This window comes from Solanum verrucosum, unplaced genomic scaffold (assembly GCF_900185275.1).
Source record: "Solanum verrucosum unplaced genomic scaffold, falcon-dt-bn FXZP01000278.1, whole genome shotgun sequence".
Lineage (NCBI taxonomy): Eukaryota > Viridiplantae > Streptophyta > Magnoliopsida > Solanales > Solanaceae > Solanum > Solanum verrucosum.
The window spans coordinates 5,847,913-5,874,438 of record NW_026020332.1 but is presented as its reverse complement, the minus strand read 5'-3'; the positions used below and the strand labels follow the sequence as shown (position 1 = coordinate 5,874,438).

The window sequence follows — 26,526 nt, the reverse complement described above, 5'->3', positions numbered from 1 at the left end:
CCAAAACCTGTCTAAATCGATTTTTTTTAATCTATTTTTTTTTTCAATTTTTCAGATCCAAGTTTGAAAATGACCTTAAAATGGATGAAATTATCACAAAGTCAAATACAAAAGGCAATCTAGTTCAACAAAGAAGAGGAAAGCAAAATCAATTGATTCTACCAGCGATCAATCAAAATCATCTGAAGACATTGTTCCTGGCTTAGTGGAACCGGATGAATCTGAAGAAGTTAAAGTATATGTATAAACAGTAATTATTGAGTTCTATTTTATAATTGTATAATAAACTCTTTTTGTACATCAGAGGTAAGTTATGTAGGCGTACAACTCAACCCAATGCTAGATGCAGATGCGCATAATAGATCGATATGAACTGTAGTAATACTTTCTCAGATTTATTATGTTTATTTGTTTGTTTTTACATATTTGTATAATTTTTTTTATATTTGTTTGTATACACCATTATCATGCATATGAATTTCCTTTATACAATTATATGTTGTATAAAAATCTATTGTATATATAGCATTTGTTTGTATATAATTTGTTGTTTGTATATGTGTCATAGTTATACATAACAAGACTTGTCTGTATAATTTCATTAAGTATATATGTGGTAATTTTGTTTATATACAATTACTATGTTTTAGTTTGTTTATATAGATTCTATAAATTTTGCACAAAAGACACTTTATATACAAGTAGTAGTAGTTATTAGCATTTGTTTGTATATAATTTGTTGTTTGTATATTTTCCATAGTTATACATAACAATACATATTTGTATACTCTCTTTATGTATATATGTAGTAATTTTGTTTATAAACAATTACTATGTTTTAGTTTGTTTATACAGATACAATGGAGTCCCAACTAATGAAGAAGTTGTAGAAGGAAAGAAATCCTATTAAAATATAATGTGCGTGAGTTTAGCGATTTTTTTTTGTAACAGAAATTAGCACATTTTTCTTTATTTATTTTTTTGAAATCAAATTGTATATAAATTGGCAAGATTATCGAAATATACAGATAAAAAAATCACAAAAAAAAAGAACATATACTTATACAAATTATAGCCAAGTCAATTTAATATACAAATTTCAAATATATTCTTATACAAAGTATATTTACATATACAAATTACAACCATATACAAATATTCAATTGACAAGCCTAACATAATAGACATATACTTATACATATTGTATATAATATACAAACTAAATTATCACAACAAAACACGAGCTTGACTTATGCAAGTTCACAAAAATTGAACCACAAAATATAAGATTATACATAACAGACTAAATCATATACAGATTCCACGTATATACATATACAAAGAGTATATGTATATATAAACTACAACTACAAATAAATATATAATTGACAAGCATAACATAAAAGACTTACACATATACAAATTGTACACAATATACAAACTAAACTATCAGAACTAAGAACGAACCTGCACTGTATATATATACAATTTCATTGTTCATTCATAGATTCAAATTAACGACAACACATATACAAATCAGAACAAACAACATAGATTACTATCATAATATACAATCCTGTAAATTAATGACTTTCAAAAAACAAATTTACTTTAAAAAATGAAGGATAAACAACAATATCTTCCACAACATTATAGAATCACATTTTTTTTGCAGAAATAAACGAATGATCTTACTCGAATTCGAACAATACTTTAGTATGAAGGATAAACAACAATATCTTCCAGAACATTATACAAGAACAAATTTTCGCATAATTCAATGGTTGATCTTACTCGAATTCGAACAATGATTGCGACTATATGAGTTAGAATCTATTACATCTAAAAAAATACAATTCGAATTGTTCATTCAATTGATGAATGTCTAAAAGCAAAAATGAGTTTCAATACACGAAGAACACCAATTTCGATCTGAAAAAAAAAAGTAAAATCAAAGCATTTTTCGGCATGAAATAAATTTTAGATCCTCTTGTTATCTCTAAAATTGATTTGATCTCGATTGCTTGAAGAGAATCACCAAAGCTTGATCGATGTGATTTACCCAGTTACAATGGAGTCACTATTGATGAAGAAGTCGTAGAAGGAAAGAGATCTTTTTGCGTGAGTTAGAGATTGTCTTCTTGTAACAGAATTTACAGTCTTTTATTAAATTTAATTAAAAAATAAAATTGTATATAGCTTCGAATGAATCCTGAAATATACATATTAATATTTCCATAACAAACATGAAATTTGCTATAGAGCGCAATTATGCAAACTATAGCTATAGCATACAAATAGGATTTTTATCTTTGCTATATCTAAAATTTCCTCTTTTTTAATTGGTGTTTAACTTGTACTCACTATACATATATTACTTATTTAAGGGCTCGTCATTATAGTAGTTAAACATTCCAATTTTGAGCATCATATTTATATACTCCTTTTGTTGAGTTAGTTTGATTTGACATGAGGTTTAAGAAAGGAAGAAGATTTTTTTTTTGAAATTTATGATCTAAAATAAGTGATAAATGTTTATGTGAAGATAAATCATTTCATTGAAGGTGAAATATGTATTTTAAAATTGAATTGTTATGAAATATAGTAATGTGTCATTCTTTTTAGAACTGGTTAAAAAAATGGATCATATAAATTGAGACCGAGAAAGTATCTTCTATTGTCCTTATTGGGTAAGTTGAACACTTGAACTTATGAAATAATTATTTAAATACCTCCAAAATCTATTTCACCTAGTATCAAAAATATTTTAGTTATTAATAGAGGTTAGATTGAAATATCTAGATATATACTTCAAAATTAGAGTATTTGCTTGTGGCTGAGGCCAAAATTTAAATGTTTGTATATATTATACCTTTTAATATATTTCATAGAATTGAGTTTTGTTTTCGTGAAAAAGATATACTCCACTAGTTTTAGGTCTCCTAGCTCCCCTTTACTTTATACACAAAAAAAATGATCCCCAAATTACAAAGAGAACCCAAATACGAGGAAAGTTGTAGAACATATAGGGATTGTTGGTATACGGAATGAAATGTGTATTTGATGATTAAGTTTGAGATAATTTATCTCGCATTATGTTGATAGTATAATTTTTTTTTTTCTGGATAACTTTGGGACATAAGAGGGGGGGAAATGCTAGTGAAATTATGTGACCGGCCAAGAGTATTAATATTTGTTGGGCTACAATAGTTATGTTAACTTGGGCCGGCCAACCATGAGTAATGATGAGGAGAAAATTACAGCCCATAATTTGTCAGATTTTTTTTGGAAAAAAACTACTATGTACCTACAAAAATGAACTTTATTATTCTTGGCTATTCATTTACTTTTTAATCCATCAAACTAATTACTATTGTTATTCATTGTAATTTTTTGAAGGAGAGATTGTAAATCCAAAAATTTATCTCTAGCTCGAAGAACTTGTTTGATTCTCTTTATAAATATTGCTAAGGAAAAGAGGACGCATTTGTTAAAAAGACTTAAGTAGAGAAGATTTACTTGATTCCCGAGATGACTTTAAGTGAGGAAAAGAGACACATTTGTTAAAAGACTAAGTAGAGAAGATTTACTTGATTCACGAGATGACTTTAAGTGATAATGAAATTTTAATTTTTAGGTAAAACATCTTTTTTGATCGAACGAGCTTTTCTTTTGTATTTCACTATTTTTTCCTTTTCTTTCATCTCGCCTTTTTTTGTTTTTTATTTTATTTTTTCCTCAAAATTTAATTATTTTTTATTTTTTTTCACCATATGTGATTCCATACATATTTTTTGCACTTTTTTTCACTCCTTATTTCTTTTTGAGTTTTATTTAACTTCATCTAATCTAATTTCATTTTATTTTATTTTGCTCCTTTCTTATTGTACTTTTTTTCTATACGGGAAAGAAGATAACCGATATAATAAATATTCATCAACATGAGTTGTGGTGAAGTGGTGAGACTGTTTCATCCTTAATTAAAAGTCTTGCGTTCGAACGCTAGTATAGAGAAAATCATGTTGGGAGCATCACCCACAATTGAGACTTGCAGTGCACGATCTAAATTTAGTCGGGGCTCCGTTGTGGGCTTTGGACATCAAATGAAAAAGAGCAACTTTCACATATAGCAACACATAAAAATCATATTTGTATGTTATAGCTATAGTTTGCATAATTGCGCTCCATAGCAAATTTTATGTTTGCTTATGGAGCTTTTGATTTGTATAATTCGTTAGATACATCCAATTTTATACAAATTGTTCAGTTTTGTATAAATTCATTTATACATTGTAATTTGTATAATAAGATTTGTATTTGTATAATTATAAGTGTATAAGATGAAAATATATGTATTTGTATTTGTTTATACACTTTTCTCTCGCTTTATACAAACATAAACGCATTTTATACAGTTGTATACTGAATGGGTAATTGTATACCGAAAATGGCATATTGTATACCAAACCAGATGACAAAAAAATGGAATGTTTGGTGCGAATTACAAATCAAATAAACTATGGCTATAACATTTAATTTGAATTAATAGTTTGCTATTTCATACAATTTTCCCAATGAAAAACCAAAAAAAAAATAATATAATAAATATTTGTTCACTTTTCTTAATACAATTTTTATTTTTATTTTATTCTGTATCAATTATTAGAAATAATTTATACATTATTTTATTTTCTCTCTCTTTTTTCTCCTTTTCTAATTTCACTTATATTCTTAAAGATTTTTTTCCCTTGTTTTTATCATCCCCAATTCTACACACCTATTTGCTTCTTTTTTTTAAAATTAATTTCTTCTCTGTGTCAATAAAAAGGTAGCTGATATAGAACATTTATCTTATTTACTTTTTTATTTTATTTATATATTTATCATCATAAAATAACTTATTTTATCATATAGTATACCAGAAATAATATATCAATTTGCAACTGCAACAAATTGTTTCAGGAAGTCACAGGGGATTGATTCCCTTTTTTTTAAAAAAAAAAAATACTCCTTAGTTTCTATATACACATGACATATATCATCTGCTAACAAGATATTATATGGAAGTAGTTCATTATAGATACTCACATGGTATCATAGAGATCTGATTCATTTCTTAAAGAAACATACTGAATACTCAATGATATTCACATGATATATATCATATTCTAGCAGTGTATCATAAATGTATGATTCATTCCTTTCCGGTCATATACGGTACTGCATGATGTCTACATTATATTATATATATATATATATCATATACAAATAAGGTATCACAAAGGTCTAGTTAATTCCTTCTAGTAACACACTCAAGTTAATTATAATATCGACATGTTATGTATCGTATACTGTAAGATATTATAGAGGTTAGATTCATTCCTTCCAGAAATACACTCAGCTCTATTATACTCCTATCGTATATATCATATCATACATTGATAGAAGTGTCATAGAACATTAATTCATTCCTTCAAGAAAAAAAAAACTCCTCTTTATGATATCTCACATGATATATATACACTATGTATTTATTAAATATTATATAGGACTAATTCATTCTTTCATATACACACTCAATCCTCTATGATACTTACATGATATCATAAAGAACAAATTAGATTGAATATCATATAAATCGATCAGATTCATTCCATAAAAGAAACACTCAATGCTCTATAATTTTCACATGATATATATCATACACGAAAATCATATAGAACACCCTGCATCCAAAACTAGACTATATATATATAAGAATATATATAACATATATATCAAATTCGAACTTCCTTAATAAAATTTCAGACTTTTGAACATCGATCGCATTTATAAAGGATTTGAATCAATAAAATAGTACTCCAATATATAATTAACCTTGGCAAACAAATGGAAAAAAATGGGGAAATATAAGTAGGGCATCTTACATAAATCTCACTACTTTAGATCCCAATTACTAGGATTCCCGATAGTTTGTAATATTACTTTTTATACCATATTTTGGCCCCGAGATACATGTATCATTGATGGCGAGATACATGTATCCAACCGTTTTAAAAGTTGAGATACACGATTTATTAATTTAAATTAAAAGGGTTGTAACTTATTTCCTTAATTAATGGATTAATTGCTGACTAATTAACAACTCAACAAATTTACAGGATCTTGAGTATCATCTCTAACAAATATTCCTAAAATAACGAAATCATAAACCTAATTAATTCTGTTATTGTACTCTTCATCTTCTTCATCGGCATGAATCATTAATGGCGAGATACATGTATCCAACAGTTTTTAAAGTTGAGATACACGATTTATTAATTTGAATTAACATCTTCATCTTCTTCATCAACTTAAATCATTAATGACGAGATACATGTATTCAAGTCGAGATACACGATTTATTAATTTGGATTAACCTCTTCATCTCTTCTTCATCAGCTTGAATCATTGATGACGAGATACATGTATCCAAGCCGAGATACACGATTTATTAATTTGGATTAACCTCTTCATCTTCTTCATTGACTTTAATCATTACCGGCGAGATACATGTATCCATCAATTTTTAAAAGTGAGGTACATGATTTATTAATTTGAAATAACATTTAACAAGAATCATCTGATTTTGAAAACAGTCAACCATTAAAATAGTTGAGAAACAACAAAAACAAATAATGTAAAAACCTGCACATGGCTTCATCAACGTCCAGCGACTCGTCGGAGTAAGGAGGAAGTATTTAATGTAAATTGAACTGCAACAAGTAATTGGAAGAATTGCAGAGAAGAATAAATGCCTAAAAAGTAGAGAACAAAGAAGAAGTATAGAAAATTCTTGTTTAGAAGGGTGGTTGCCTTTTTGCCTTCTAAAATGTTATACCAAAGATGTAATCACACTCTAAGCAAGAAGATAGTGCACAACATTACATTCATAATGCGGTTATATGAAAATGCAAAGTTTTGTCATTTTCGGAGTTCTTTTTCGGATTGAGGATGGAATCCGGTAAGGGCTGGGGGTGGGGTGGGGGGAGAGATATTGTTGGGGGAGGAGACTGAAGGAGGTTGAATTGTTAAAGCACCTTTAATTAAGGGATTTAAATTTTAGGATAATTACTCAATACCATATTTAAGAAATTTGTGTATCTGATTTAATTTTTAAAAATATATGGTATAATTATTAAAAAGTGGTATTTTGAGTAATATTTTTAAACTATAGGTAACATATGTATATATAATAGTTAAGTATGTCTAATTATGTAGTTTATCCATATAAGTAAGTATCAAATAATGGTAATTAATTCACTGATCTTGACCATCAACCATGTAAAACATTACAAACAAATCAAACACAACCAAAAAAATAAATAAAAATTATGCAAAATAAAAAGAAGCTGAAGCCTTCTCCAGTTTCTACAACAACATACACTCACACTCAAACATAACCAAATTAAACTCAATCCCAAATGAGTTTAATTAGTTCATAGTCAGGTTACCTAAGTGATAACTATAATTAATTAATTTTCAAAAACACAAAAATTAGTTACTTGTTATAATCCACAAAAATACATTAATAATATAAAAATTAATCAATTCCAAACTATATATAGTACTAGAAAAGCTCACAAGAGGCAACTTCAGTTTCCACCTCTCTTCGGTGGAAATTGCGGTGACAGCCACAAGCAGCGCAAATAAATGCGCTGCTTGTTCCTTCTTCACCACTTGACATAAACTCCCTGCACCCATCTACTGCATGTCCTCCAACATGCGCGGCGTGATTCTTCTGGCATTCTTTATATCTCACTATCCTTACTGTAAAGGCTGAATTCGTAGAGCTTTCTGATGTGACCGAGTCATCGTCTTGATTCTCAAGCAATTGAATTTTTCTCATCTTTAATTTTTTTTTCTTTGAGTACTATTATAGAGAGATAATTTTTAGATATAAATAAAATGAATGATGGAATATGAGTGGAAGAAGATATTTTTTGGGGATTTGGAGAAACTAAATTTTAAGCTAATATAGCTATTATATATAATAGAGGTAGTGTTCTTTTAGCAAACCCTAACCCTAGCTAGAAGACATGTTTTTACACCTCAATGCTAGAAAGTAAAAGGAAAAGGTCTGAAATATATTCAAACTTTGATCAAAATTGTTGTAACAATCTCAAACTTTGAACAGGACCTATTACCCTTGCACTATATAATAGTGTATTTTAAAGATATATAAGTGCCCAACTGGATAAATTACTATTTATAATGATGCAATATTTATGATGTTTACGTGGACACTTATATATCTTTAAAATACACTATTAATTAAATAATGTAAGGGTAATAGGTCCTGTCCAAAGTTTGAGATTGTTACAACAATTTCAGTCAAAGTTCGAATATATTTCGAACCCTTTTCCCAAAGTAATAGCATACTTATTATTTGTAGAGTTTAAGTTTTATATATTGACAGACCAACATAAAAAATAGTTGCACAATCAAATAACTTGTAAAGTAATGAGTGTGAGTGTTTGGTATGAAGGAATTTTTTACCAAAAATGAAGAGATATTTTCTTTATTTTTTTGGTGTTTGATGTGTAAACAAAAAATATTATTACGAAAAATATTTACATATAATCTAGGCAAATATTATTGATGTAGACATGGAGATAGGGTTATGGCATATAGGGGTGTATGAAAACATTATTTTTCCAACTTATAATAAGAAGTCATTTTTCTCATTTTAAAGAAACGTTAAAAAATATTCTTAAAAGATATTGACCTATTATTCTTCGTGGCATTTATAACTTTGACCATTCAGCACTCATTTCTTTTTCTTTTCTTTTCAATAGTGCATTACTATTTTATGATTCATGTCATTGGGGTCTTTTCTTGGTAAATTTCTCTACAATGGGTCGTTGTTGAATTGATTGCTCAACAGCTAATTTCAATCACGTACTTACCAAGTTTATTGCTTGGCTTAAAAATAGATTTGTCCTTCATTTTCTTTTATAGATCAAAAAATCTTAATAAATCATTTTTCAGTTAATTAATTACCCTCCAACATGACTGATTGGTTTCTAATTATAGATGACCAGCTAAACTTTGCCTACTTACCTGCCAAATTTAACTATGTGGTCCTCAGAACTATGGATGGGCATTTGGTATTTGGTTCGGGTTTCTCAAATTTCGGGTTTGGTAATTCGGTAATTGGTAGTTAAAAGTAGATACTAAATACTAAATTTTTAAATTTCGATTTGGTAATTCGGGAAACGATAAATTAAACTTCGGTGTGTACGGTATTCGGTAATACCGTATTGAAGTTATAGTCAATTGTATTACAAAGTTAATACTATTTCTCCAATCATTTCTATTTTTTTTATGTGGACGCACGATATAATAGAAGATCAACAAGTAAGAACACATTAAGAAAAGCAAATTGATACAACTAAAAGACATGTATTTGGATTATTCATGCTTATTCTTTAACTCTCGTTGGACTTGTACTCATGAGTAATGTATATGTTGTTCAATAATTTGGTATTTAGGAAATACCGAAAATACCACATGGTACTAATGTCTCATACCAAACCCAAACCCGAATACCATAATTCTAAAATTTTACTCCCGAATACCATACCAAATTCCAAATTACCAAATACCAAATAACCAAATTTTTTTATTCGGTCCGATAATTCAATTTTCGATATTTTATGTCCAGCCCTACACATAATTTCAATCTTAAGGTCGTGAATTTGAATCACCAAGAGAATCAAGAGAAGATCGATGAAATATACTACGAAGGGGTAAAAGAGTAGTGGTAAAATTAAGTTCACTTGTATTTCAATCCCAATAGTGCCAAAAATATATTGCAGTCGATAACGAACCTACTAAAATTGTGCGGACAAACCTTTTTGCCTTTTTTTTTAGTTCACTGACATGCAGATAATAATAATGTTATGCATCATATATTATATTGTCTACACAATTTTGGGTTATGTCTGATCAAAAGTAATATAATGCATGCATCCAAAATATTAGTTCTTCACTCACAAGAAATCTCCAAAAAATTAAATAGAAAATTTAACAAAACTATGAATTATGTTTAATTTGTTCAAACGTCTAGAATATATACGATGGTTAAAGTTAAAAAAACAATAAATTCAGTTGAACAAGTCGAGTACACTCTAAATCCGTCTCTGTAATGGGGAGGCCTAGATATTCTTAATTAACTCATACAGAATGTTTATGTTTCAAAATTGAAGAGCACCCACAATTGATCACAAAAATTTAAAACTGGAAGTACACCTAATTCTGCAATGTTTAATTCTAATTATAATTAACATTTTGTCTGGACAAATGAAGTAAGTATAAACTACCTAACTACACATTATTCCTATCAAATAAACTACCTAACTACACATTATTCCTACCATATTTATTAATTTTCTTTATAGTTTGAAATAATTATGTTTTTATTTCACTAATTAATAATTTCATACCAATTTTAAGTCAAATACACCTAGATACATGTTTTTTGCTACCAGAAACACTAATATATGGAGAGAGGCGAGTTAGAATAGCTAGGAGGGAGAGGAGCGAGATTTGTTTATGCATTTCAAATACATGCAAATCACTAGATACATGTATCTGGTGTAATTCGCATGTATTTGAGATACCATATACGTGAGCAAGATAGAGAGTGGTGAACTAGATGGAAGGGAGAAGCGAGATTTGTCTATGCATCTCAGATACACGCGAATCCACTTTAATACAGTGCATATAAAATAAATTATACATAATTTTGCTTCTTATATCCCGAGATGCATGCATCTGAATGCACCAAAATCTAGTCAAATTCATAATACTGTAAACTAACGTATATCTAAATAATAAACTCTTAAAACTTGTGGAATTTTTATAAATTACGTGTAAAAGTAATCCGTGAAGTAACAATATTGGTATCTCTTTTTCTTATTGGCCACAATAGGTGTCTGCAGCTATCTGTAATTTGTTCCCATGTTTCATGCCATTTCAATTTGTTTGTTTGATTTTTGTAATATCCGGTGATATCCTCAACTCTTTTCTTGTCGTATATCTATTTCATTCATTTCAATTTGCTTGTTTGATTTTAGTTTCGAAGTTTGAAAAAAATCAAAAATAACATTTTTTCCGTTTATTTTTATTTGTTATTATTTGACTTGACACATTTATTAAGAAAATAATTATTCATATACGTATTTTACCACTCTATTTCTATTAATTGATATTTATAATTGATTTTAATTTTTTTTTTAATCTTTTCTTGATATATCAAGAAACTATCACCCGTCCTAGTTTGTTTCACTAAGAAAGAGGGTTTCGTTCCACGAACTAATATCATATACGACAAAGGGTAAACAATATAGCTAACTTCTAGATAAATGGTTAACAAATAACTTATAACCCTATCTACCAATTAGTCCAAAATTACTTTCAACTTGATTTTTTGTTTGAAGAATATCCCTCAAATTAACACCTTCTTCTCAACAAAAAAAAAAAGAAGAAGATTGTTCTGCTTCTTAAAAAAATTACAAATAGGGTTAGTCACACCTGCACCTGCATGGATGACCCAATTTAATTAGCATGAATTATAATCATACGTCTTATCATTCACAGGGGTAAACTTATCTAGGGTAAAATATTGGGTCACGTGAATTCGTGATTTTTTTTCATAAAATTAGATATTCATACATAGTAATATTTTTTAGAATAGATATAATATATTATCGGCTGATACATATGTTACAAGAAGGCTAAATGATGCTTTAAAATAATCTATAGATTATCTTTTGAACCGAGTTGAAATTGAAAATGAAAATAGATACGGAGTCGTCTTTATTAGGAAATGTTTTATCCCTAATGTGAGGGAAAAAAATTGAAAGTGGAAATGACATTAGTTGTTCTATCTTTGAACTTAATCAACATCAACTGTTTGAATATGGGGTCCTCATGGTTAGTTTAATCCCACTATCTTCAAATATATATTCTAATTATTAAGTCCATTAAATGGACCCTATCTTTTAAAGGGGCTGTTAACTATTACTCTATAACACTCATGCATAATATGGTGTAGAGCTAAAAAGAGTCTTCGATATTTATTTATTGCTTTTTTTTAATTACCAAATTGAACTAAAAAAAATTAATAAAATTATGTTAGTTCTTGCTAGAAACATCATTACCTGCTTTGATATTGTTTTAAGTTGTTACGATCTTAATAAAATTATGTTAGTTCTTTCTTTCTTTCTTGTCAGTAAATTTAATTGTTTCTTTTAATGTCAAATGTTTTTCCTTCAAGTTCTTATCCTTACCTCGGAGGTAAAGGAATTGTTTTAGGTACGTCCTCTACTATAAAAAAAATAGTTCAGAGCAAAATGGAAATTAATGAAAAAATCATGAAAAAATATTATGAAAAGCATGACAAATCATTCTCGAGTAATTATAACAAAATAATAGGGATAAGGGTCTGAAAAATATCTCAACTTTGGTCGAATTTGCTGTTGCGATACTAAACTTTCATGAGGACCTATTTCCTCCCTAGACTATTTAATACCGTATTTTTTTTTATCCCCTGAACTATTTAATAGTGTATTTTAAAGGTATATATGTGTCCACGTGGACACATTACTATTTATAATTTTGCATTCTTTTTTTTGTCCACGTGGGCAAATATATATGTTTAAAATACGGTATTAAATAGTCTAGGGAGGTAATAGGTCCTCATGAAAGTTTAGTATCACAACAACAAATTCGACCAAAGTTGGGATATTTTTCAGACCCTTATCCTAAAATAATACAATAATCGAAGTACAAAAAAAAAATAATAGTAACAAAAATCGAAGGACAAGAAATTGAGAGCAATGCCACGGCCACTAGCATATAAAGATAAGCAAGAGAATGCTTGCTCTACTCAATACCTGCTACTCCACTTTCTACCTTAATTTGTATCCTCCAATCTTCCTATCGATGGTCATCTCCTCAGTAAGTTATAATTGTGTCATGTCCTCGATAAGCTAAGATTATGTCATGTCCAGTCTATTCAAGATGATTTCCCCAATACTTCTTCGACCTACACCCGTACCCCTCTTAAAATCATCCATAATCAACCTTTCACACCTACGCATTGAGACATCTATACATATCCTCCTCCAAATTAAGTTCCAACAAATTCAAAATTACTGAAATCATGACTACATATCATTCAATAATGAGAAAATTGATACTCCCTCTCTCCCAATTTATGTGACATATTTCGCTTTTCGAGAGTCAAACAGTTTAAGTTTGACCGAGAATTTGCTCATGAAATTTTCACATTTTTTAAAATGAAATTTATATATATGTAAACTACATAAAAAGTACTATAAGTCTCAATAATTGATAATTCAAAATATTTAAAAGATATAGAAAAAATTTACGATAAAAAATACACTTGTTTGAATCTCGTAATCCGAAATGTGTCACATAAATTGGGACAGAGGGAGTACTAATTAATACAAGTAATCTTACTTGTGTGAATTTGTTGTTTCTTTGATGTTTCAAAGTCTATAAGAAAAAGGGGAGGTAAAGGAGGAGATCAACGTAGTTGAATTATAATTATGATTCATGATCATGAACACATTAGTTAAGTAAACTAAAAATGTGTAAGTAATGTAGTTTGTAAATAGTAATGATGATGAGTAAATTTGAGTTTGATAGGTACTTAATTAAAGATAAACATGATTATGCTTCTAAGAGGGACAATGAATTATGACTAATTTTTGTAGGGTTTTTGACCTACACAACACATGTTGTTGACGCCCACCACAGGGAAAATCGTTTCTCACTTTTGTGATTAGTTAGCTTTTTGTGTAACCATATTTGACTAATAAAGCATCTTAAGGCTCCTAACTATACCTGCATTTTCCTCTATAATCAAGTTAATTAATAAGACAATTAAGAATAATTAACTTTATTTAATTCATCATTTGACCAAACAAACAAATTGTTTGCTCGAATGAGAAGACTGATCAGCATTATTGATTATGAATTAAAAGTTAAATGCTTTCCTTTCTCCTTTGGTCCATGAATGATCACAAACTTAACCTGATTATATTTAGTAGCAAAATCGACATTTAATGGCATAGTTTGTCTTTTAGATGGGTTGGTCTTTAATTTTTGTCTCTAGAAATCAAACTTATATCTAGCGAAACATAAATTCTTTAAAGGTGCGAAATATAACTTATGGAATATGATGGGCCAAAAATGCAAATGACCCCAAAAATTTAGTACTATAGCAATTGGATCTCACTCGAGTCTTGGGCTTATTCAACTTGAAAGTTTAAAGGTCCAGCAATCATTATATGACTAATATGTGAATAATATCAGCATGGAGAGTGGAGACTAACACATCTGCTTTCACTTCTTGAGTCATGCAGACGGCCCAAATTAACCCAAGCATTAAATGGACTAATTTGGATTAATATATTCAAGGAAAAACTATCTAATTAAACAAATATCCCTACTATATTTATTAATTTCTTCTTATATTTTGAAATAGTTACGTATTATACTAGTTAATAATTTCATATCAGGTTTCAAGTCAGATACACCTAGATATATATATTTTTGCTACCAAACATACGTAAATAGGGAGAGAGGCGATCGAGATCCCCAGATACATGTGAACCATCCTCAGATGCATATGAATCACAATAAATACATGTATATACGTTAGTAGATAGATGCAAATCATTTTCATATACATGTGACTCACGCTAGATACATATATTTGGATTATCAGATACAAGGAGAGAAGCGAGCGGCGAGTGAGAGAAGAGATATGTATCTATACATATCTGGACGTATCAAATTACATATATCCAAAGTCCAAAATCTAGTAAGATTTGTAATATTACGAACTAGCGTGAATTTAAGAACTCATAAACTAGTAGAATTTCGGTAAGTTACAAATTGATCCCCTAATAATAAAATTGTCTAGTCTAATATAATTTAGTAGATGGCAAACCTCACTCGAATATATTTAAGAAAAATTACATAAGAAAATAAATATGTGATATGTATTTATTATACACAACTATAATTTTAAAAAATTACGATTCATAGCTATATTTAGGATTTTATAGCAAATTTCCCTCTCTTCTCTCCCTCTCTCCTATCTTTATGCACTCTCACTCGCCTCTCTCGCTCAACCCCCTCTCTCTCTCCCTCGCCTACTCCTCACTTTCTCTCTCTGCAATATAAATACAAATGGTAACAGTCAATAATACAAATATAAATGGTAACACAAACATACATGGTAACACATAAACACAATACACAAGGCAACATATGAAATGCAATGTGTTACGAATTATAACAACAATACGATTGTATTTATTGATACAATTAAACAAATTGTATTCGTTAATATACTTGATACAATTGATTTGCATCAATGAATTGAATACAACAGTCGTTGATATAATGTTATTCATGATATAAATGAATTGTATCAATTGTGTACTCGTGCTATAATTATCAGTCAGATATACAAATCAATTGTATATCTCTCACCTCTCTCCTCCCTCTCCCAATCTCGCTCGCCTCTCTCCTCCCTCTTCCAATCTTGTTCGCCTCTAGATCTCCTCCTTCTAATATATGTATCTATGCATCCTAATTAAGCAAAATATAATTAGAGAGACTAATTATGTTTCTAGTCTTGAACTGTTTTTGAAATTTTCTCTATATTTAACAACTGATCAAATGAATTGAAAAATGCATCCCTAGTCCTCTCTAATTCTGTAGTACTAGATCTGTATAAATGCTAAAGTCTGGACGACTTAATATTAGGAGCCGAATTAGAGTACATATTATGAGTTTGGCTGAAACTAATATTTATTCGTCTTAAAAAAATCATTGAACATATATAAATTAATAATTTAAAATTTAATTACTTAATAAAAATAAAATTCTGAAAGTTATAAACATTAAATTATTGACTATGCATCTGCTTGATATATATACATCATACATGTATAAGCTGGCAGGGTTGCACATTCTCCAATTGCAATGAGAAAAAACCACATGGGTTGAGTTAAATGCAAGACATGAATTGAAGTGGAGTAGCTATGGCAAAGGTCTAGTCCCACCGACATGGGTTGGGTTGTGGTGCACTGGTGAGAGTACTTCACCCTTGACCAAAATTTCGGGTTCCAGCCTTTAGTATGGAGAAAATCATGTTGGGAGCACCACCTCCGAATGGGCTTGCAGTGCGCGATTCGAATTTAATTAGAGTTTCAACGTGGACTTCAAACACCGAATGAAAAAAAAAGGTCTAGTCCCAAATGGAGGCACATGTGCCTCTGTCTATTCATTTACCTACTGCACCTATTCTCTAATTCAATTTTCAGGTGAGGTTTAGTAAAGAGTAGGGTCCAAAACCATGTGACCTAATAAAAATTCACTAATTTAAAGCGGTTCAACAATGTTAATCAGAGCTAGGAGTAGTGTACCATACCCATAGTGTGAACGGAATGGTAATGGACGAGAACTTTGGGCTCCTTATAAGATTTTATTTGAGCAAATTTTTTTTTGAGTTAATTTAGTCTCAAAACATGATTTGACACTTGATTCGCTATTTCTTTTGCTATTTGACTATTTCAATCATTGTTTTCTTAACATGTCTGTCAATTTAAAAATGGACAAGTAATTAAGGACGGAGAGATATCAAATACAAAGATGTTTGCGTTGTGTGTTATTATATACAATGTATTTATTTTCATTGTGTGATATTATATGTTACTTATTTTTTAGGAAAGAAAGGACAGCTAGAGTTGTTTAATAATTTTGCAATCATCCAAATAGAAAATAGGGATTCAAAGAAGACAAAATGATTTTAAAATTATATTTATAAACGTCATTATCAATTCTCATATTAAAAAATATAAATTGTCAAATAAAATAGTGATGGTGCAAATTGAGTTGGGCGGTTAATTACTGCGCGTTCCACAAATTCAAATACTAAGTAGTTGTAAAATGCAGCACTTCACATGTGAGCATTTAAGGCTTATCCAAAGCAATAATAATTTCTCTCATGAGTGAATCATGTGAAGTTAATAGCCATCAATCAAATAAGTATTTTTTTGTTTTGATTTGTTTGGTCTGATTTTGATTCGACGTGATTTTTTTATAAAAAAATTTGTGATTTTAATTAAAAATATGTAAAATACATAAAAATAATTTTTAAGTTTGTAATCTTAAATATATCAGTGAAAAATTAAAATAATAAAAAAGATATATTTTTTTAAAAAAAATGTTAAGACAAAAAAGTTGCAATTCTTTTGGACGTACCTACTTCTTCTTTTTTTTAGATAAAAAATAAATAGTACTATTAATGAGGATTATAATGAAATAGTAAATATTTATTTATTTTTAATTAGAGATTTCGTGTTTAAGTTTTTTTGGGTATGTATTTATTTTTGTTAGAGAGTGTTTTACCCTTCTAATAAGAGATTTTCCGATAAAAATTTAAATTTAATCGTATTTCAATATGAGTACCAGAAACCTGAAAATAAAAAAATAAAATAAAATAAATAGTACTTACAAAGTATATATGCTTGCTAGTTGACTTTGGTATAGTCGAGGCAAGAAGGTATGTAATAGAAGGTCACAAACATAAATTGTTAGATCGGAGTCTCGGACATATCCAAATTGTCCAACTCAGATCATGTCATGCTACTCAAGATATATTACAAATAAAAAATAACACTCCACATTTTTTTAATATATATTCTCACTTTTAGTCTTATACTTAAACATAATGATTAATATAAGGGAAAATTGTATGAAATAACAAATTATTAATTCAAATTAAATGATATAGCCATAAATTTCTTTATTTGTAATTCGCAGCAAATATTCCATATTTTTTGTCATCCTATTTGTATATCGAAATATACAAATAGACCGAAATATACGAATGCAGGACCCATTTGTATACCGAAATATACAAATAGATCGAAATATACAAATGTAGGACCCATTTGTATATCGAAATATACAAATAGACCGAATTATACAATGCAGGACACATTTGTATATCAAAATATACAAATAGACCGAAATATACAAATGCAGGACCTATTTGTATACCGAAATATACAAATGCAGGACCTATTTGTATACCGAAATATACAAATGCAGGACTCATTTGTATACCGAAATATACAAATAGACTAAAATATACAAATGCAGGACCGATTTGTATACTGAAATATACAAATGCAGGACTCATTTGTATACCGAAATATACAAATAGATCCAAATACATATTTTTTTTATGTATATGTATACCTAAATATACAAATTAATAGCCATAACAAACATAAAATTTGTTATAGAGCGCAATTATACAAACTATAGCTATAACATACAAATATAATTTTTATGTTTTCTAAACCTAAAATTTACTCATATATAATAGTACGGTGGAACCCTCCATCAAATAGACTTTAACCCGATACAATATTTGGTGGTGGTCATGGATAAAGGATTATGCAAATTCAAATCTTCCCCTTCTTTAAGAAAAAAGAAGATAAAATGGTATAAGTATTCTTAGAGTATAGCTGAAATTTTAGAAATATATCTTAACTAAATTAAGATTTTATTACCTTCAAACTTATTTTTTTTTTTTTGGTAAGTTTATACACATTTTGAATAGATCTGTCAATATGGACTAGCCCATCTCATCCGGGCTAACCCATACAGGCTTTGAAATTTGACGGATCAGGCCGGACTAGCCCATTTTTGATGTGGGTCAAAAAATGGTCGGCACAGTCCATACGTAGATGGGCTACAGGCTTGCTGGGCCAGCCCTCTTTTCTTAAAAATATATTTGTTATAATTTTTTAAATTAAATTATAATTTAAAAATATTATCATAAATATTGACAAGATAATATTACATGATGTTAGTGTTACTACTTGTTAATCAAATCCACAAATAAAATTATCTTTATAATATTTATTAAGTTTGATTTCGAGTAAAAACATAAATAGCTAAATAAAAATATTAACCTAATTGTTTTCCAATGATCATAATAAAACACAAAAACTATGACAATATTTCATAGGCTACGGCCTATGTAGTAATTCCTAGAAATTTTAGGAATTTTATTTTATGTAGTACATATTTTATAAACATAATTTATATTTAAATTGTAATATTTCAAACTTTAAACAGATTTTGAGTTTAGACTCTTGTTATTTTTAATACTATATTTTATTTTTATTTTTTAATTAATTTTTATTTGGCCCACGCGCCGGCCCTATCTATATTTCTCAAGCCCCACAAATCGACAGACTTATTCAGGCAGAGCTAAAAAAACCCTTTTCTTAAATAGGCTCCAAAAATCATAGCCCAATCCTATCAAATCACAAGTTAAGCCAGACTGGTCCAACGGACCTAGCCCACATTGACGGCTCTAATTTTGAAGATGTTTGGATTCATCTTTTTTATTTTAAAGAGACATATAAAAGTCAAAATAGACTAATAAAAATAATTAAGAGAGTAAGCTTTATAAACTTTATCGTATGCAATATTTATTATACCTATCATATTAAGTTGACATATAATAATACATGAAACGCTTCGTAACAAGTTAGTTAATTAGGAATATTTGAAATACAGAAAGATAACATGCAACTTCATGTCCATCAAAGGACTTTGAGATGCTAATCAACAAAAAAGAATACGAAAAATTCAAAAAAAACTCGTATACGAAACGAAAAAAACTTGTGTAAAAAAAATTTCTCCATAACGATAGAGATGTGAGATTCTATAAGTAACTTAGTACAATCATTAAAATCTATTGAAATGAAATTCAAAAAGAATACAACTTAGTCATGATAAAAACAACTCTAGATTAAGTCTTGGTTGAGCTATATATAGTCAAAATATAAGAATGGACTAAATATACATGACTTGTTAAAATCACCACATCAAATAAAACAATTAATGGGAAATCAATCAATCAATCAAACATTCAATTTTTCCAAAATTATTCCATCAAAAGAATCAACCAAAAAAAAAAAAAATTCTAGAAAAGGTGAGGAGTTTCATCAAAAGAGATCAAGGTAGTCAAGTCATTTTTGGGTTGAATATTGAGTGTATTTTCATCAAGCAACCAATTCTCTAAGATAACAGATAGTGGCACTTCCACATCATGTTCATTTTCTTCCCTCTTTATTTCAATTTTAATAGCCTCAGTTTCAGCCTCAGGGGTTGCTGTTTGAGACAACTCATCTGAACTTGATGATTCAAATGACTCCAAACCAAATAGTGACTCAAATGCTTCCATCAACCCCATTCCACCTGTTCAAACAAATAGTAGATCTTTATTTAAATAGTCGATCGAATTTACTGTTTACTTTCTTTTAGTCAAGATATAATAAATTATACCTATACTATGTATAGATCGATCATACACATTATTATATGAAAAGTACTATAAATCAGCAATGCTAATTATTCAAAATATTGTGTTTGAGAGAATCTTAGTTATAGAAATTTTTTATTGTTACTAAAATCCATTGAAATGTTGCACTGAAAAATATCCAATGGATATTCCATAGATCTTATTGTTAAATCGGTGAGAAAATAAAAAATAATAACGTTTCACATGAAAAAAATTGAAAATAGTATTTCAGTGAGAATCTATTTTCCACGTATTATATGTTTTCCCAATGAACTAATTCGGTGGAAAAATCATATTTTATAACACTAAAATGTTTCAGTGATTCGCGATGGAAAAGGTCTATATTTCTAGTAGTGATAAAAACAAGACAAATTGAAGAAAAAAAAAGTCATGTGCTCTATGACTTTATGTGACAGTTTAAACTTTTAAATAAGATGATCACGTAATTCAGAACTCACCTTTGCTTTCAGCATTTGGAGTCCCATCACATGAAGATGAATCAGTTGTTGCAATGTTGTTAGATGAAGTTTTTGAACTTTCAGAATTATTTGTGGAAGAATTACTTGATCCCATCCATCCTTGTAGCAATCTAGCTATATTTTCAGTACTTGATGCATAGGTAGTAGTTGTAGAAGAAACTTGTGGATTTTCTTGTTTAATATAATTGTGTGGGCTTGTTGGATTTTCATGTGACAAAGCATTATGTAATGCCTTTTTAGCCATGTTAATATCAGCTTGAAGTGTCCTTTCCCATTGTCCCCTTGAAGTTGATGAATTTGAAGATGATAAATGAGTAAGCCCATTTTCTAAAGAAAATAGATCATTTGATCCATGGCATTGATCTAATTGATCAAGCTTTTTCATCTTTTTCTTTAGATGAGTATTCCAATAGTTTTTTATGTCGTTGTCTGTTCTCTCTGGTAGATACGAAGCTATCGCAGCCCATCTGTTCCAAGGTCATAACAAGTTAGAGCGGAGAAATTAGAAATTTCCCTAAATTATTCATATTTTTTACTTAAACAAACAATTTAATTTTCTGACAAGAGATTCAAAAGTTTCGAACTTCGTACCAAGTGAAATAAATACTAAAATAAAAGGAGGTAACGCGAAATGTTTTACACTAAAGATCAATATGTCAATTGAAGATCTAGAAGTAAAGAGAATAATAGTTGGAATTTTGTTTCAATAGATGATTTCAGGAGATTAATGCGTTCAGGATGAGTGTGATCTTATCGTAAGTACTATACATTTTAATTTTAAATATTTAGGAGTATGTTTAATGTGTTGAAATTAATTAAAAGAAGTGATTAAGAGCATATATACTTGTTTCCTAAAAGTGCTTGAAGCTGGATAATCACTTTTTCTTCTTGATCTGTGAAGTTACCCCTCTTTATCCCTGGCCTAAGGTAGTTTGTCCATCTTAGCCTGCAGCTCTTGCTACACCTACTCAATCCTGCAAATCAAAAATCACACACATAAATAAAAATAAATCCTCATTAATTAATTAAATACTCTTAGTCAACTTTTTTAATTATATATATTTGTGATATCTCACCTAATTAAGAGTGTATTATTACAAACTCTGTACTAATCATAAAATACCTAATTCTCTCTGGTTCTTATTTTCTTTATGATTGTTAATCAGTAGAGATTCGTTAATTTATTGTATTTATCATAAATTCATAAAAAAATAAAATCTCTATCATACATGAGTGGAACTAGGAGGCATAATGAGTTTGCCTATAAAATCGATTATTTTAGAGGTACATACTGTATGTATCGCATCCTCTTGATTTTTTTTCGTGTGTTTACTTTTTTTTTGTTATCTAGATCTCCTTTGGTAAAAAATGATTCTGACTCCGCTACTGCCTTCATATAAGGACAAATTCACATATCTAGTGTGTCATTTAAAAATGTAAACATAATATATAAGTATATAGAGTTAGATAGAAGGAAGAATAGAAACCTGTTTTAGTGGGAAGTGCCCTCCAATTGCCTGGACCATGTTGTTGCACATAAGAGACTAATATTATATCTTCTTCAGGAGTCCATGGTCCTTTCTTCACTCCTACTTTATCACAACAAGGGACTCTACCCATTGAAACACAACTTTTTTTCTTTTTTTTGCCTTGTTTGTGGATTTCAACTTTTTTCTTGGAAAAAGCAGAAATAAGTGTCTTAAAAGGGCTAAGGTTTTTATTTTATTTTATTTTATAAAGATTAGTGAAAAGGGTGAGAGTGCATTCAATGGGGACTGAGAAAAAGTCATCAAAACCGCGTGCTATTAAATGTTAACATTTACTTCTGCTTTTAATTAGCAATAGTAGTAGTAGCAACACTTTCTATTCTTTTACTACACCCCCTGCATGTTCTGCTTTTAATTAGCAATAGTAGTAGTAGCAACACTTTCCATTCTTTTACTACACCCCCTGCTTCATCAAGTAAAGCTAGCAAGGGAATCTAATTAGTAACTGTCTGGATCCGAAATTTTGAGTCATGATGATATCTATTACAATTTATTAGTAGGTAAGTCAATTCATATTCGATAACTGGTAAGTAGAGGTGGCAATTTGAGCTCATATTAATGAAATGAGTCCATTTTGTTCATATTTAATGACTTGGATCACTCATATTTTAATTGGTTAAATATGAGCTTCAAACTATTTTAAGAGTCTCTACAAATATGGTCAAAATGGGTTAAATATGAGTATCCATATTGACTCATAATAGATCACTTAGTTTTCACTTCCACTCAAAATTCTTAACTGTGCTAAAAAATAAAAAAATTAATATTAATTTTCAAACTTAATTGAAAAAATAGATTATTTTTTTTGTTGTTGGAAAACAAAAAAAAAATAGGGGTAGGTTGGTGGAAGGGGGGGTCCCTGGGGGGTGGGGGGTGCCCAGGGGAGGGGGTAATTTATTTATTTTTTTGAAAAAATAGATTTTTTTTTGTTTTTGGAAAATAAAAAAGAATTAGGAGTCGGTTGGTGGAAGGTGGGGGTTCCCGGGGGAGGTGGTAATTTTTTTTGTTTTTGGAAAACAAAAAAAATTTAGGGGTAGGTTGGTAGAAGGTGTGGGGTGTGGGGGGTACCCGGGGGAGGGGTTAATACAAAAAAATTTAGGGGTCGGTTGGTGGAAGGTGGTGCGGGGGCCGGGTAATTTTTTTTTTTTTGAAAAACAGATTTTTTAAAATGGGTTAGAACCATTTTACCCAAATCATATTTGACCAAATCCATATTTACCCATATTCTATTTGAGTGGATTGTAATCCAAACCATATTTGCTCAATCCATCCAAATCCGATCCAATCCAACCATTTGCCACCCCTATCGGTAAGGACGAGTAATAGACATATCGAGTAGAAACAATAACCAGCAAGAGAAAATTGAAACGATCAAACGAAAGCAACGGAAAATAAAATCAACAGAATATAAACAACTCAAAGTAAAATTATAGATCCAATCCCACAACCACGAATCTGCTCCAAAAGAGACGACTGAACTCAGTGGCGGAGCCAAAAATTTATTGAAGGGTGTGTAAAATTAAATACACACTCATAATAGATAGTAACATTTAACTTTTGTACACCATACAATTTTCCAGCAAAGAGTGTGCACCGTACTGGACCACCCTTCTCCTAAGGTGGCTCCGCCCCTGACTGAACCTCAACATAGGCTAGAACTCGCCTGGGATCCGAAATATCAAGTTGAATCATCCTATTGGCTAAATACTGAATGTCTAAAGCAAAAGGTCGCTCTGAAACTGAAAGAGCGCAATAAAAAGACAATGACCTGGAGGGTCATTATTTGTTAATAAGTGTTTGATTCTCACTCTATAATCCTCTCCTTCATTTTCCGATCCCAAATCGACTTCAGCCGATTTAGGTCTGCTTCTTGCACTTCATTATATTTTGATTTGTATGAGCATGCTTATGGAGATAATTCAAAGTTAAGTGTTAAGCTTTCTACTTTAATATCTAGGATGTAATGATATTATATAGCATTATCTTTTTTTATTATAGATCGATTATCCAATCTATGTATTAAAAAAAATGCAAGTCATTTTGTACATTATGGTTGTAGCAAATTTGATTACAAGGCAGTATAGGGGAGTACAAAACATTAATCAGGTGGCAGGACCCTCCACAGTCCATTTAATGAATATGATAAAAGGATAAATACTGAGCATATAGCCTTTTAAAATTTATTTGGAGTGTTACCCACGACCATATTTAATTAGCATTAATCCTCAAAAAATAATTAATGATGTATAGAGTAAATCTCATTACTTGACAGCATTTTACATCCTTGTTACCTTCGATTTAAAGGGATTTTTTCACTAAAATTTGGTGTTTTTTTATTTTTGAATTTACGTCCTTCCGTCATAATAAGTAGAATATGAACCATTTTCTAATCAAATTTAGATTTTATATATATCATCACTTCAATCTTATTTCTGTGTATATGATTAAAAATAATTGAATTAATTCATACTACCGTTATTCAACAAATATTTAGATTTAAGAAAAAACTAAAAAAAAAGTAGCTTGATTGTTTTGATAATAACTCAGACACCACTTACAAAATATTATGTGTACGCTACAAATTTATCCTAATTAGTCATTAGATCGAATCGAGCATTTAAAATTGAAATAAATTGAGCAGCGAAATTAGCTAAACATTATTAGTGGTGGTCCATGATTGTGTTGGTGCATCAAATTACAAAAATTGAGATGTCACAACTTGGTGAGCTAGCCACATTTAATTTGCCTTGTCCATCTTTTTCATTCACTATAGCAAATAACAATATATGAAGTAATTGATTGCATCAAACTTATTTTCTTTTCTTGCTTTCATTTTCATCATCTTCATGTATAGTAATATTTTTAATTAAAGTATGATCGCTCATTGTATGTTTTAGAAAACATACACATTTGTCTGTCTACTTGTTTTGAAATATAATGTGCCCACACAATGACCTCAATAATAAATATTGTGTGCCCCAAGTTTTAGTATTAGATAGTGACTGAGAAGGGTACGTAAGTACAACAACCATCACGGTTAGAAAAACAAGAAATTAACGATGATAAATTTTTGTAGTTGAACAACAAAAAATTTATGCTAATTTTATTTAGAACTAGCTGTTAGGGTTTTGCCCTGATTTTCTTACCTTATTTGAAATTTATTTTTTCCTTAAAGAAAAGTCAAAGTATTACCATAAATGTTTGAACTTTTTCTAAAAGGAAAATATAATTTTCTTCCATATTTGGTTTATTCTTTCCATAGAGAAATAGTTTGGAGATCTATAAATTGAAGATCCCTATTCTCATAGCATAATATAATAGAATCCACAATGTAGTCGTTTAGTGAGTTTTGTTTATGGGGAGATTTAATCTCTCAACAGTTTTAACATTTTTCTTTATATTAGTTTTCATATAATAATATTAGTTTTTAGTATAAGTTTTTGTCATCTAATTTATCAATCATATTATTTGCAATTGTAAGCTTCCGCATGACGCCCTAATCACCCTTCAGAACCCAACAAGTGGTATCAGAGCACATGGTTCAAAGATCTGATGGTTCATTGATCTAATGCTTGAATGAGGTTGAAGACAAGCTCAAGTGGTTTCAAATCAATTTGTAACTAATTTGATGATAAAGAAGATTTTTGTCCAACTACATGTGGAGAAAAGATTAAAATCATATTTTCAACATTCCAGTTGTTGCATCTTTGAAAATAAAAATAAAATATTTTTAAATCATTTTTAACCCATATATTTTAAACTTTATTTTTAACCATGGCAAGCAACAATGATGAAGACTATGTGAAGAACGAAGATGTTATGCATGTGAAGAAGACGGATCAAATTTTGTCAAGAAAATCCAGCCAAAAGGGGAGATTTGTTGGGGTTTTGCCCTGATTTTCTTACCTTATTTGAAGTTTATTTTTTCCTTAAAGAAAAGTCAAAGTATTACCATAAATGCTTGAACTTTTTCTAAAAGGAAAATATAATTTTCTTCCATATTTGGTTTATTCTTTCCTTAGAG

At 29.3% G+C, this 26,526-nt stretch overlaps 3 protein-coding genes across 3 annotated transcripts in view; 1 reads left to right on the top strand and 2 right to left on the bottom strand.

The window, feature by feature from the left end:
* LOC125836181 (binding partner of ACD11 1-like) overlaps nt 1–26,526 on the top strand; it is a 167,264-nt gene that overhangs the window by 77,245 nt on the left and 63,493 nt on the right. The gene's annotated exons all lie outside the window — the stretch shown is intronic.
* LOC125836722 (mini zinc finger protein 2-like) lies at nt 7,610–7,888 on the bottom strand. Its single transcript, XM_049515937.1, has one exon. It carries the CDS (start codon nt 7,886–7,888, stop codon nt 7,610–7,612), a length of 279 nt encoding a protein of 92 aa, XP_049371894.1.
* LOC125836174 (myb-related protein 306-like) lies at nt 19,959–22,628 on the bottom strand. Its single transcript, XM_049515279.1, has 4 exons — nt 22,443–22,628; nt 21,800–21,929; nt 20,935–21,422; nt 19,959–20,373 (listed from the first exon to the last, which is right to left on the bottom strand). Exons 1-4 carry the CDS (start codon nt 22,573–22,575, stop codon nt 20,099–20,101), a joined length of 1,026 nt encoding a protein of 341 aa, XP_049371236.1. The 5' UTR covers nt 22,576–22,628; the 3' UTR covers nt 19,959–20,098.

Excerpts from the sequence above, each read along its gene's own strand:
- LOC125836174 (XM_049515279.1), bottom strand. The coding sequence starts at position 22,575 with ATGGGTAGAGTCCCTTGTTGTGATAAAGTAGGAGTGAAGAAAGGACCA. Across the intron at positions 21,930-22,442 it reads GGCACTTCCCACTAAAACAG|GATTGAGTAGGTGTAGCAAG; the intron begins GTTTCTATTCTT and ends TTTGATTTGCAG. Across the intron at positions 21,423-21,799 it reads CAAGCACTTTTAGGAAACAA|ATGGGCTGCGATAGCTTCGT; the intron begins GTATATATGCTC and ends ACCTTGGAACAG.
- LOC125836722 (XM_049515937.1), bottom strand. The coding sequence starts at position 7,888 with ATGAGAAAAATTCAATTGCTTGAGAATCAAGACGATGACTCGGTCACA.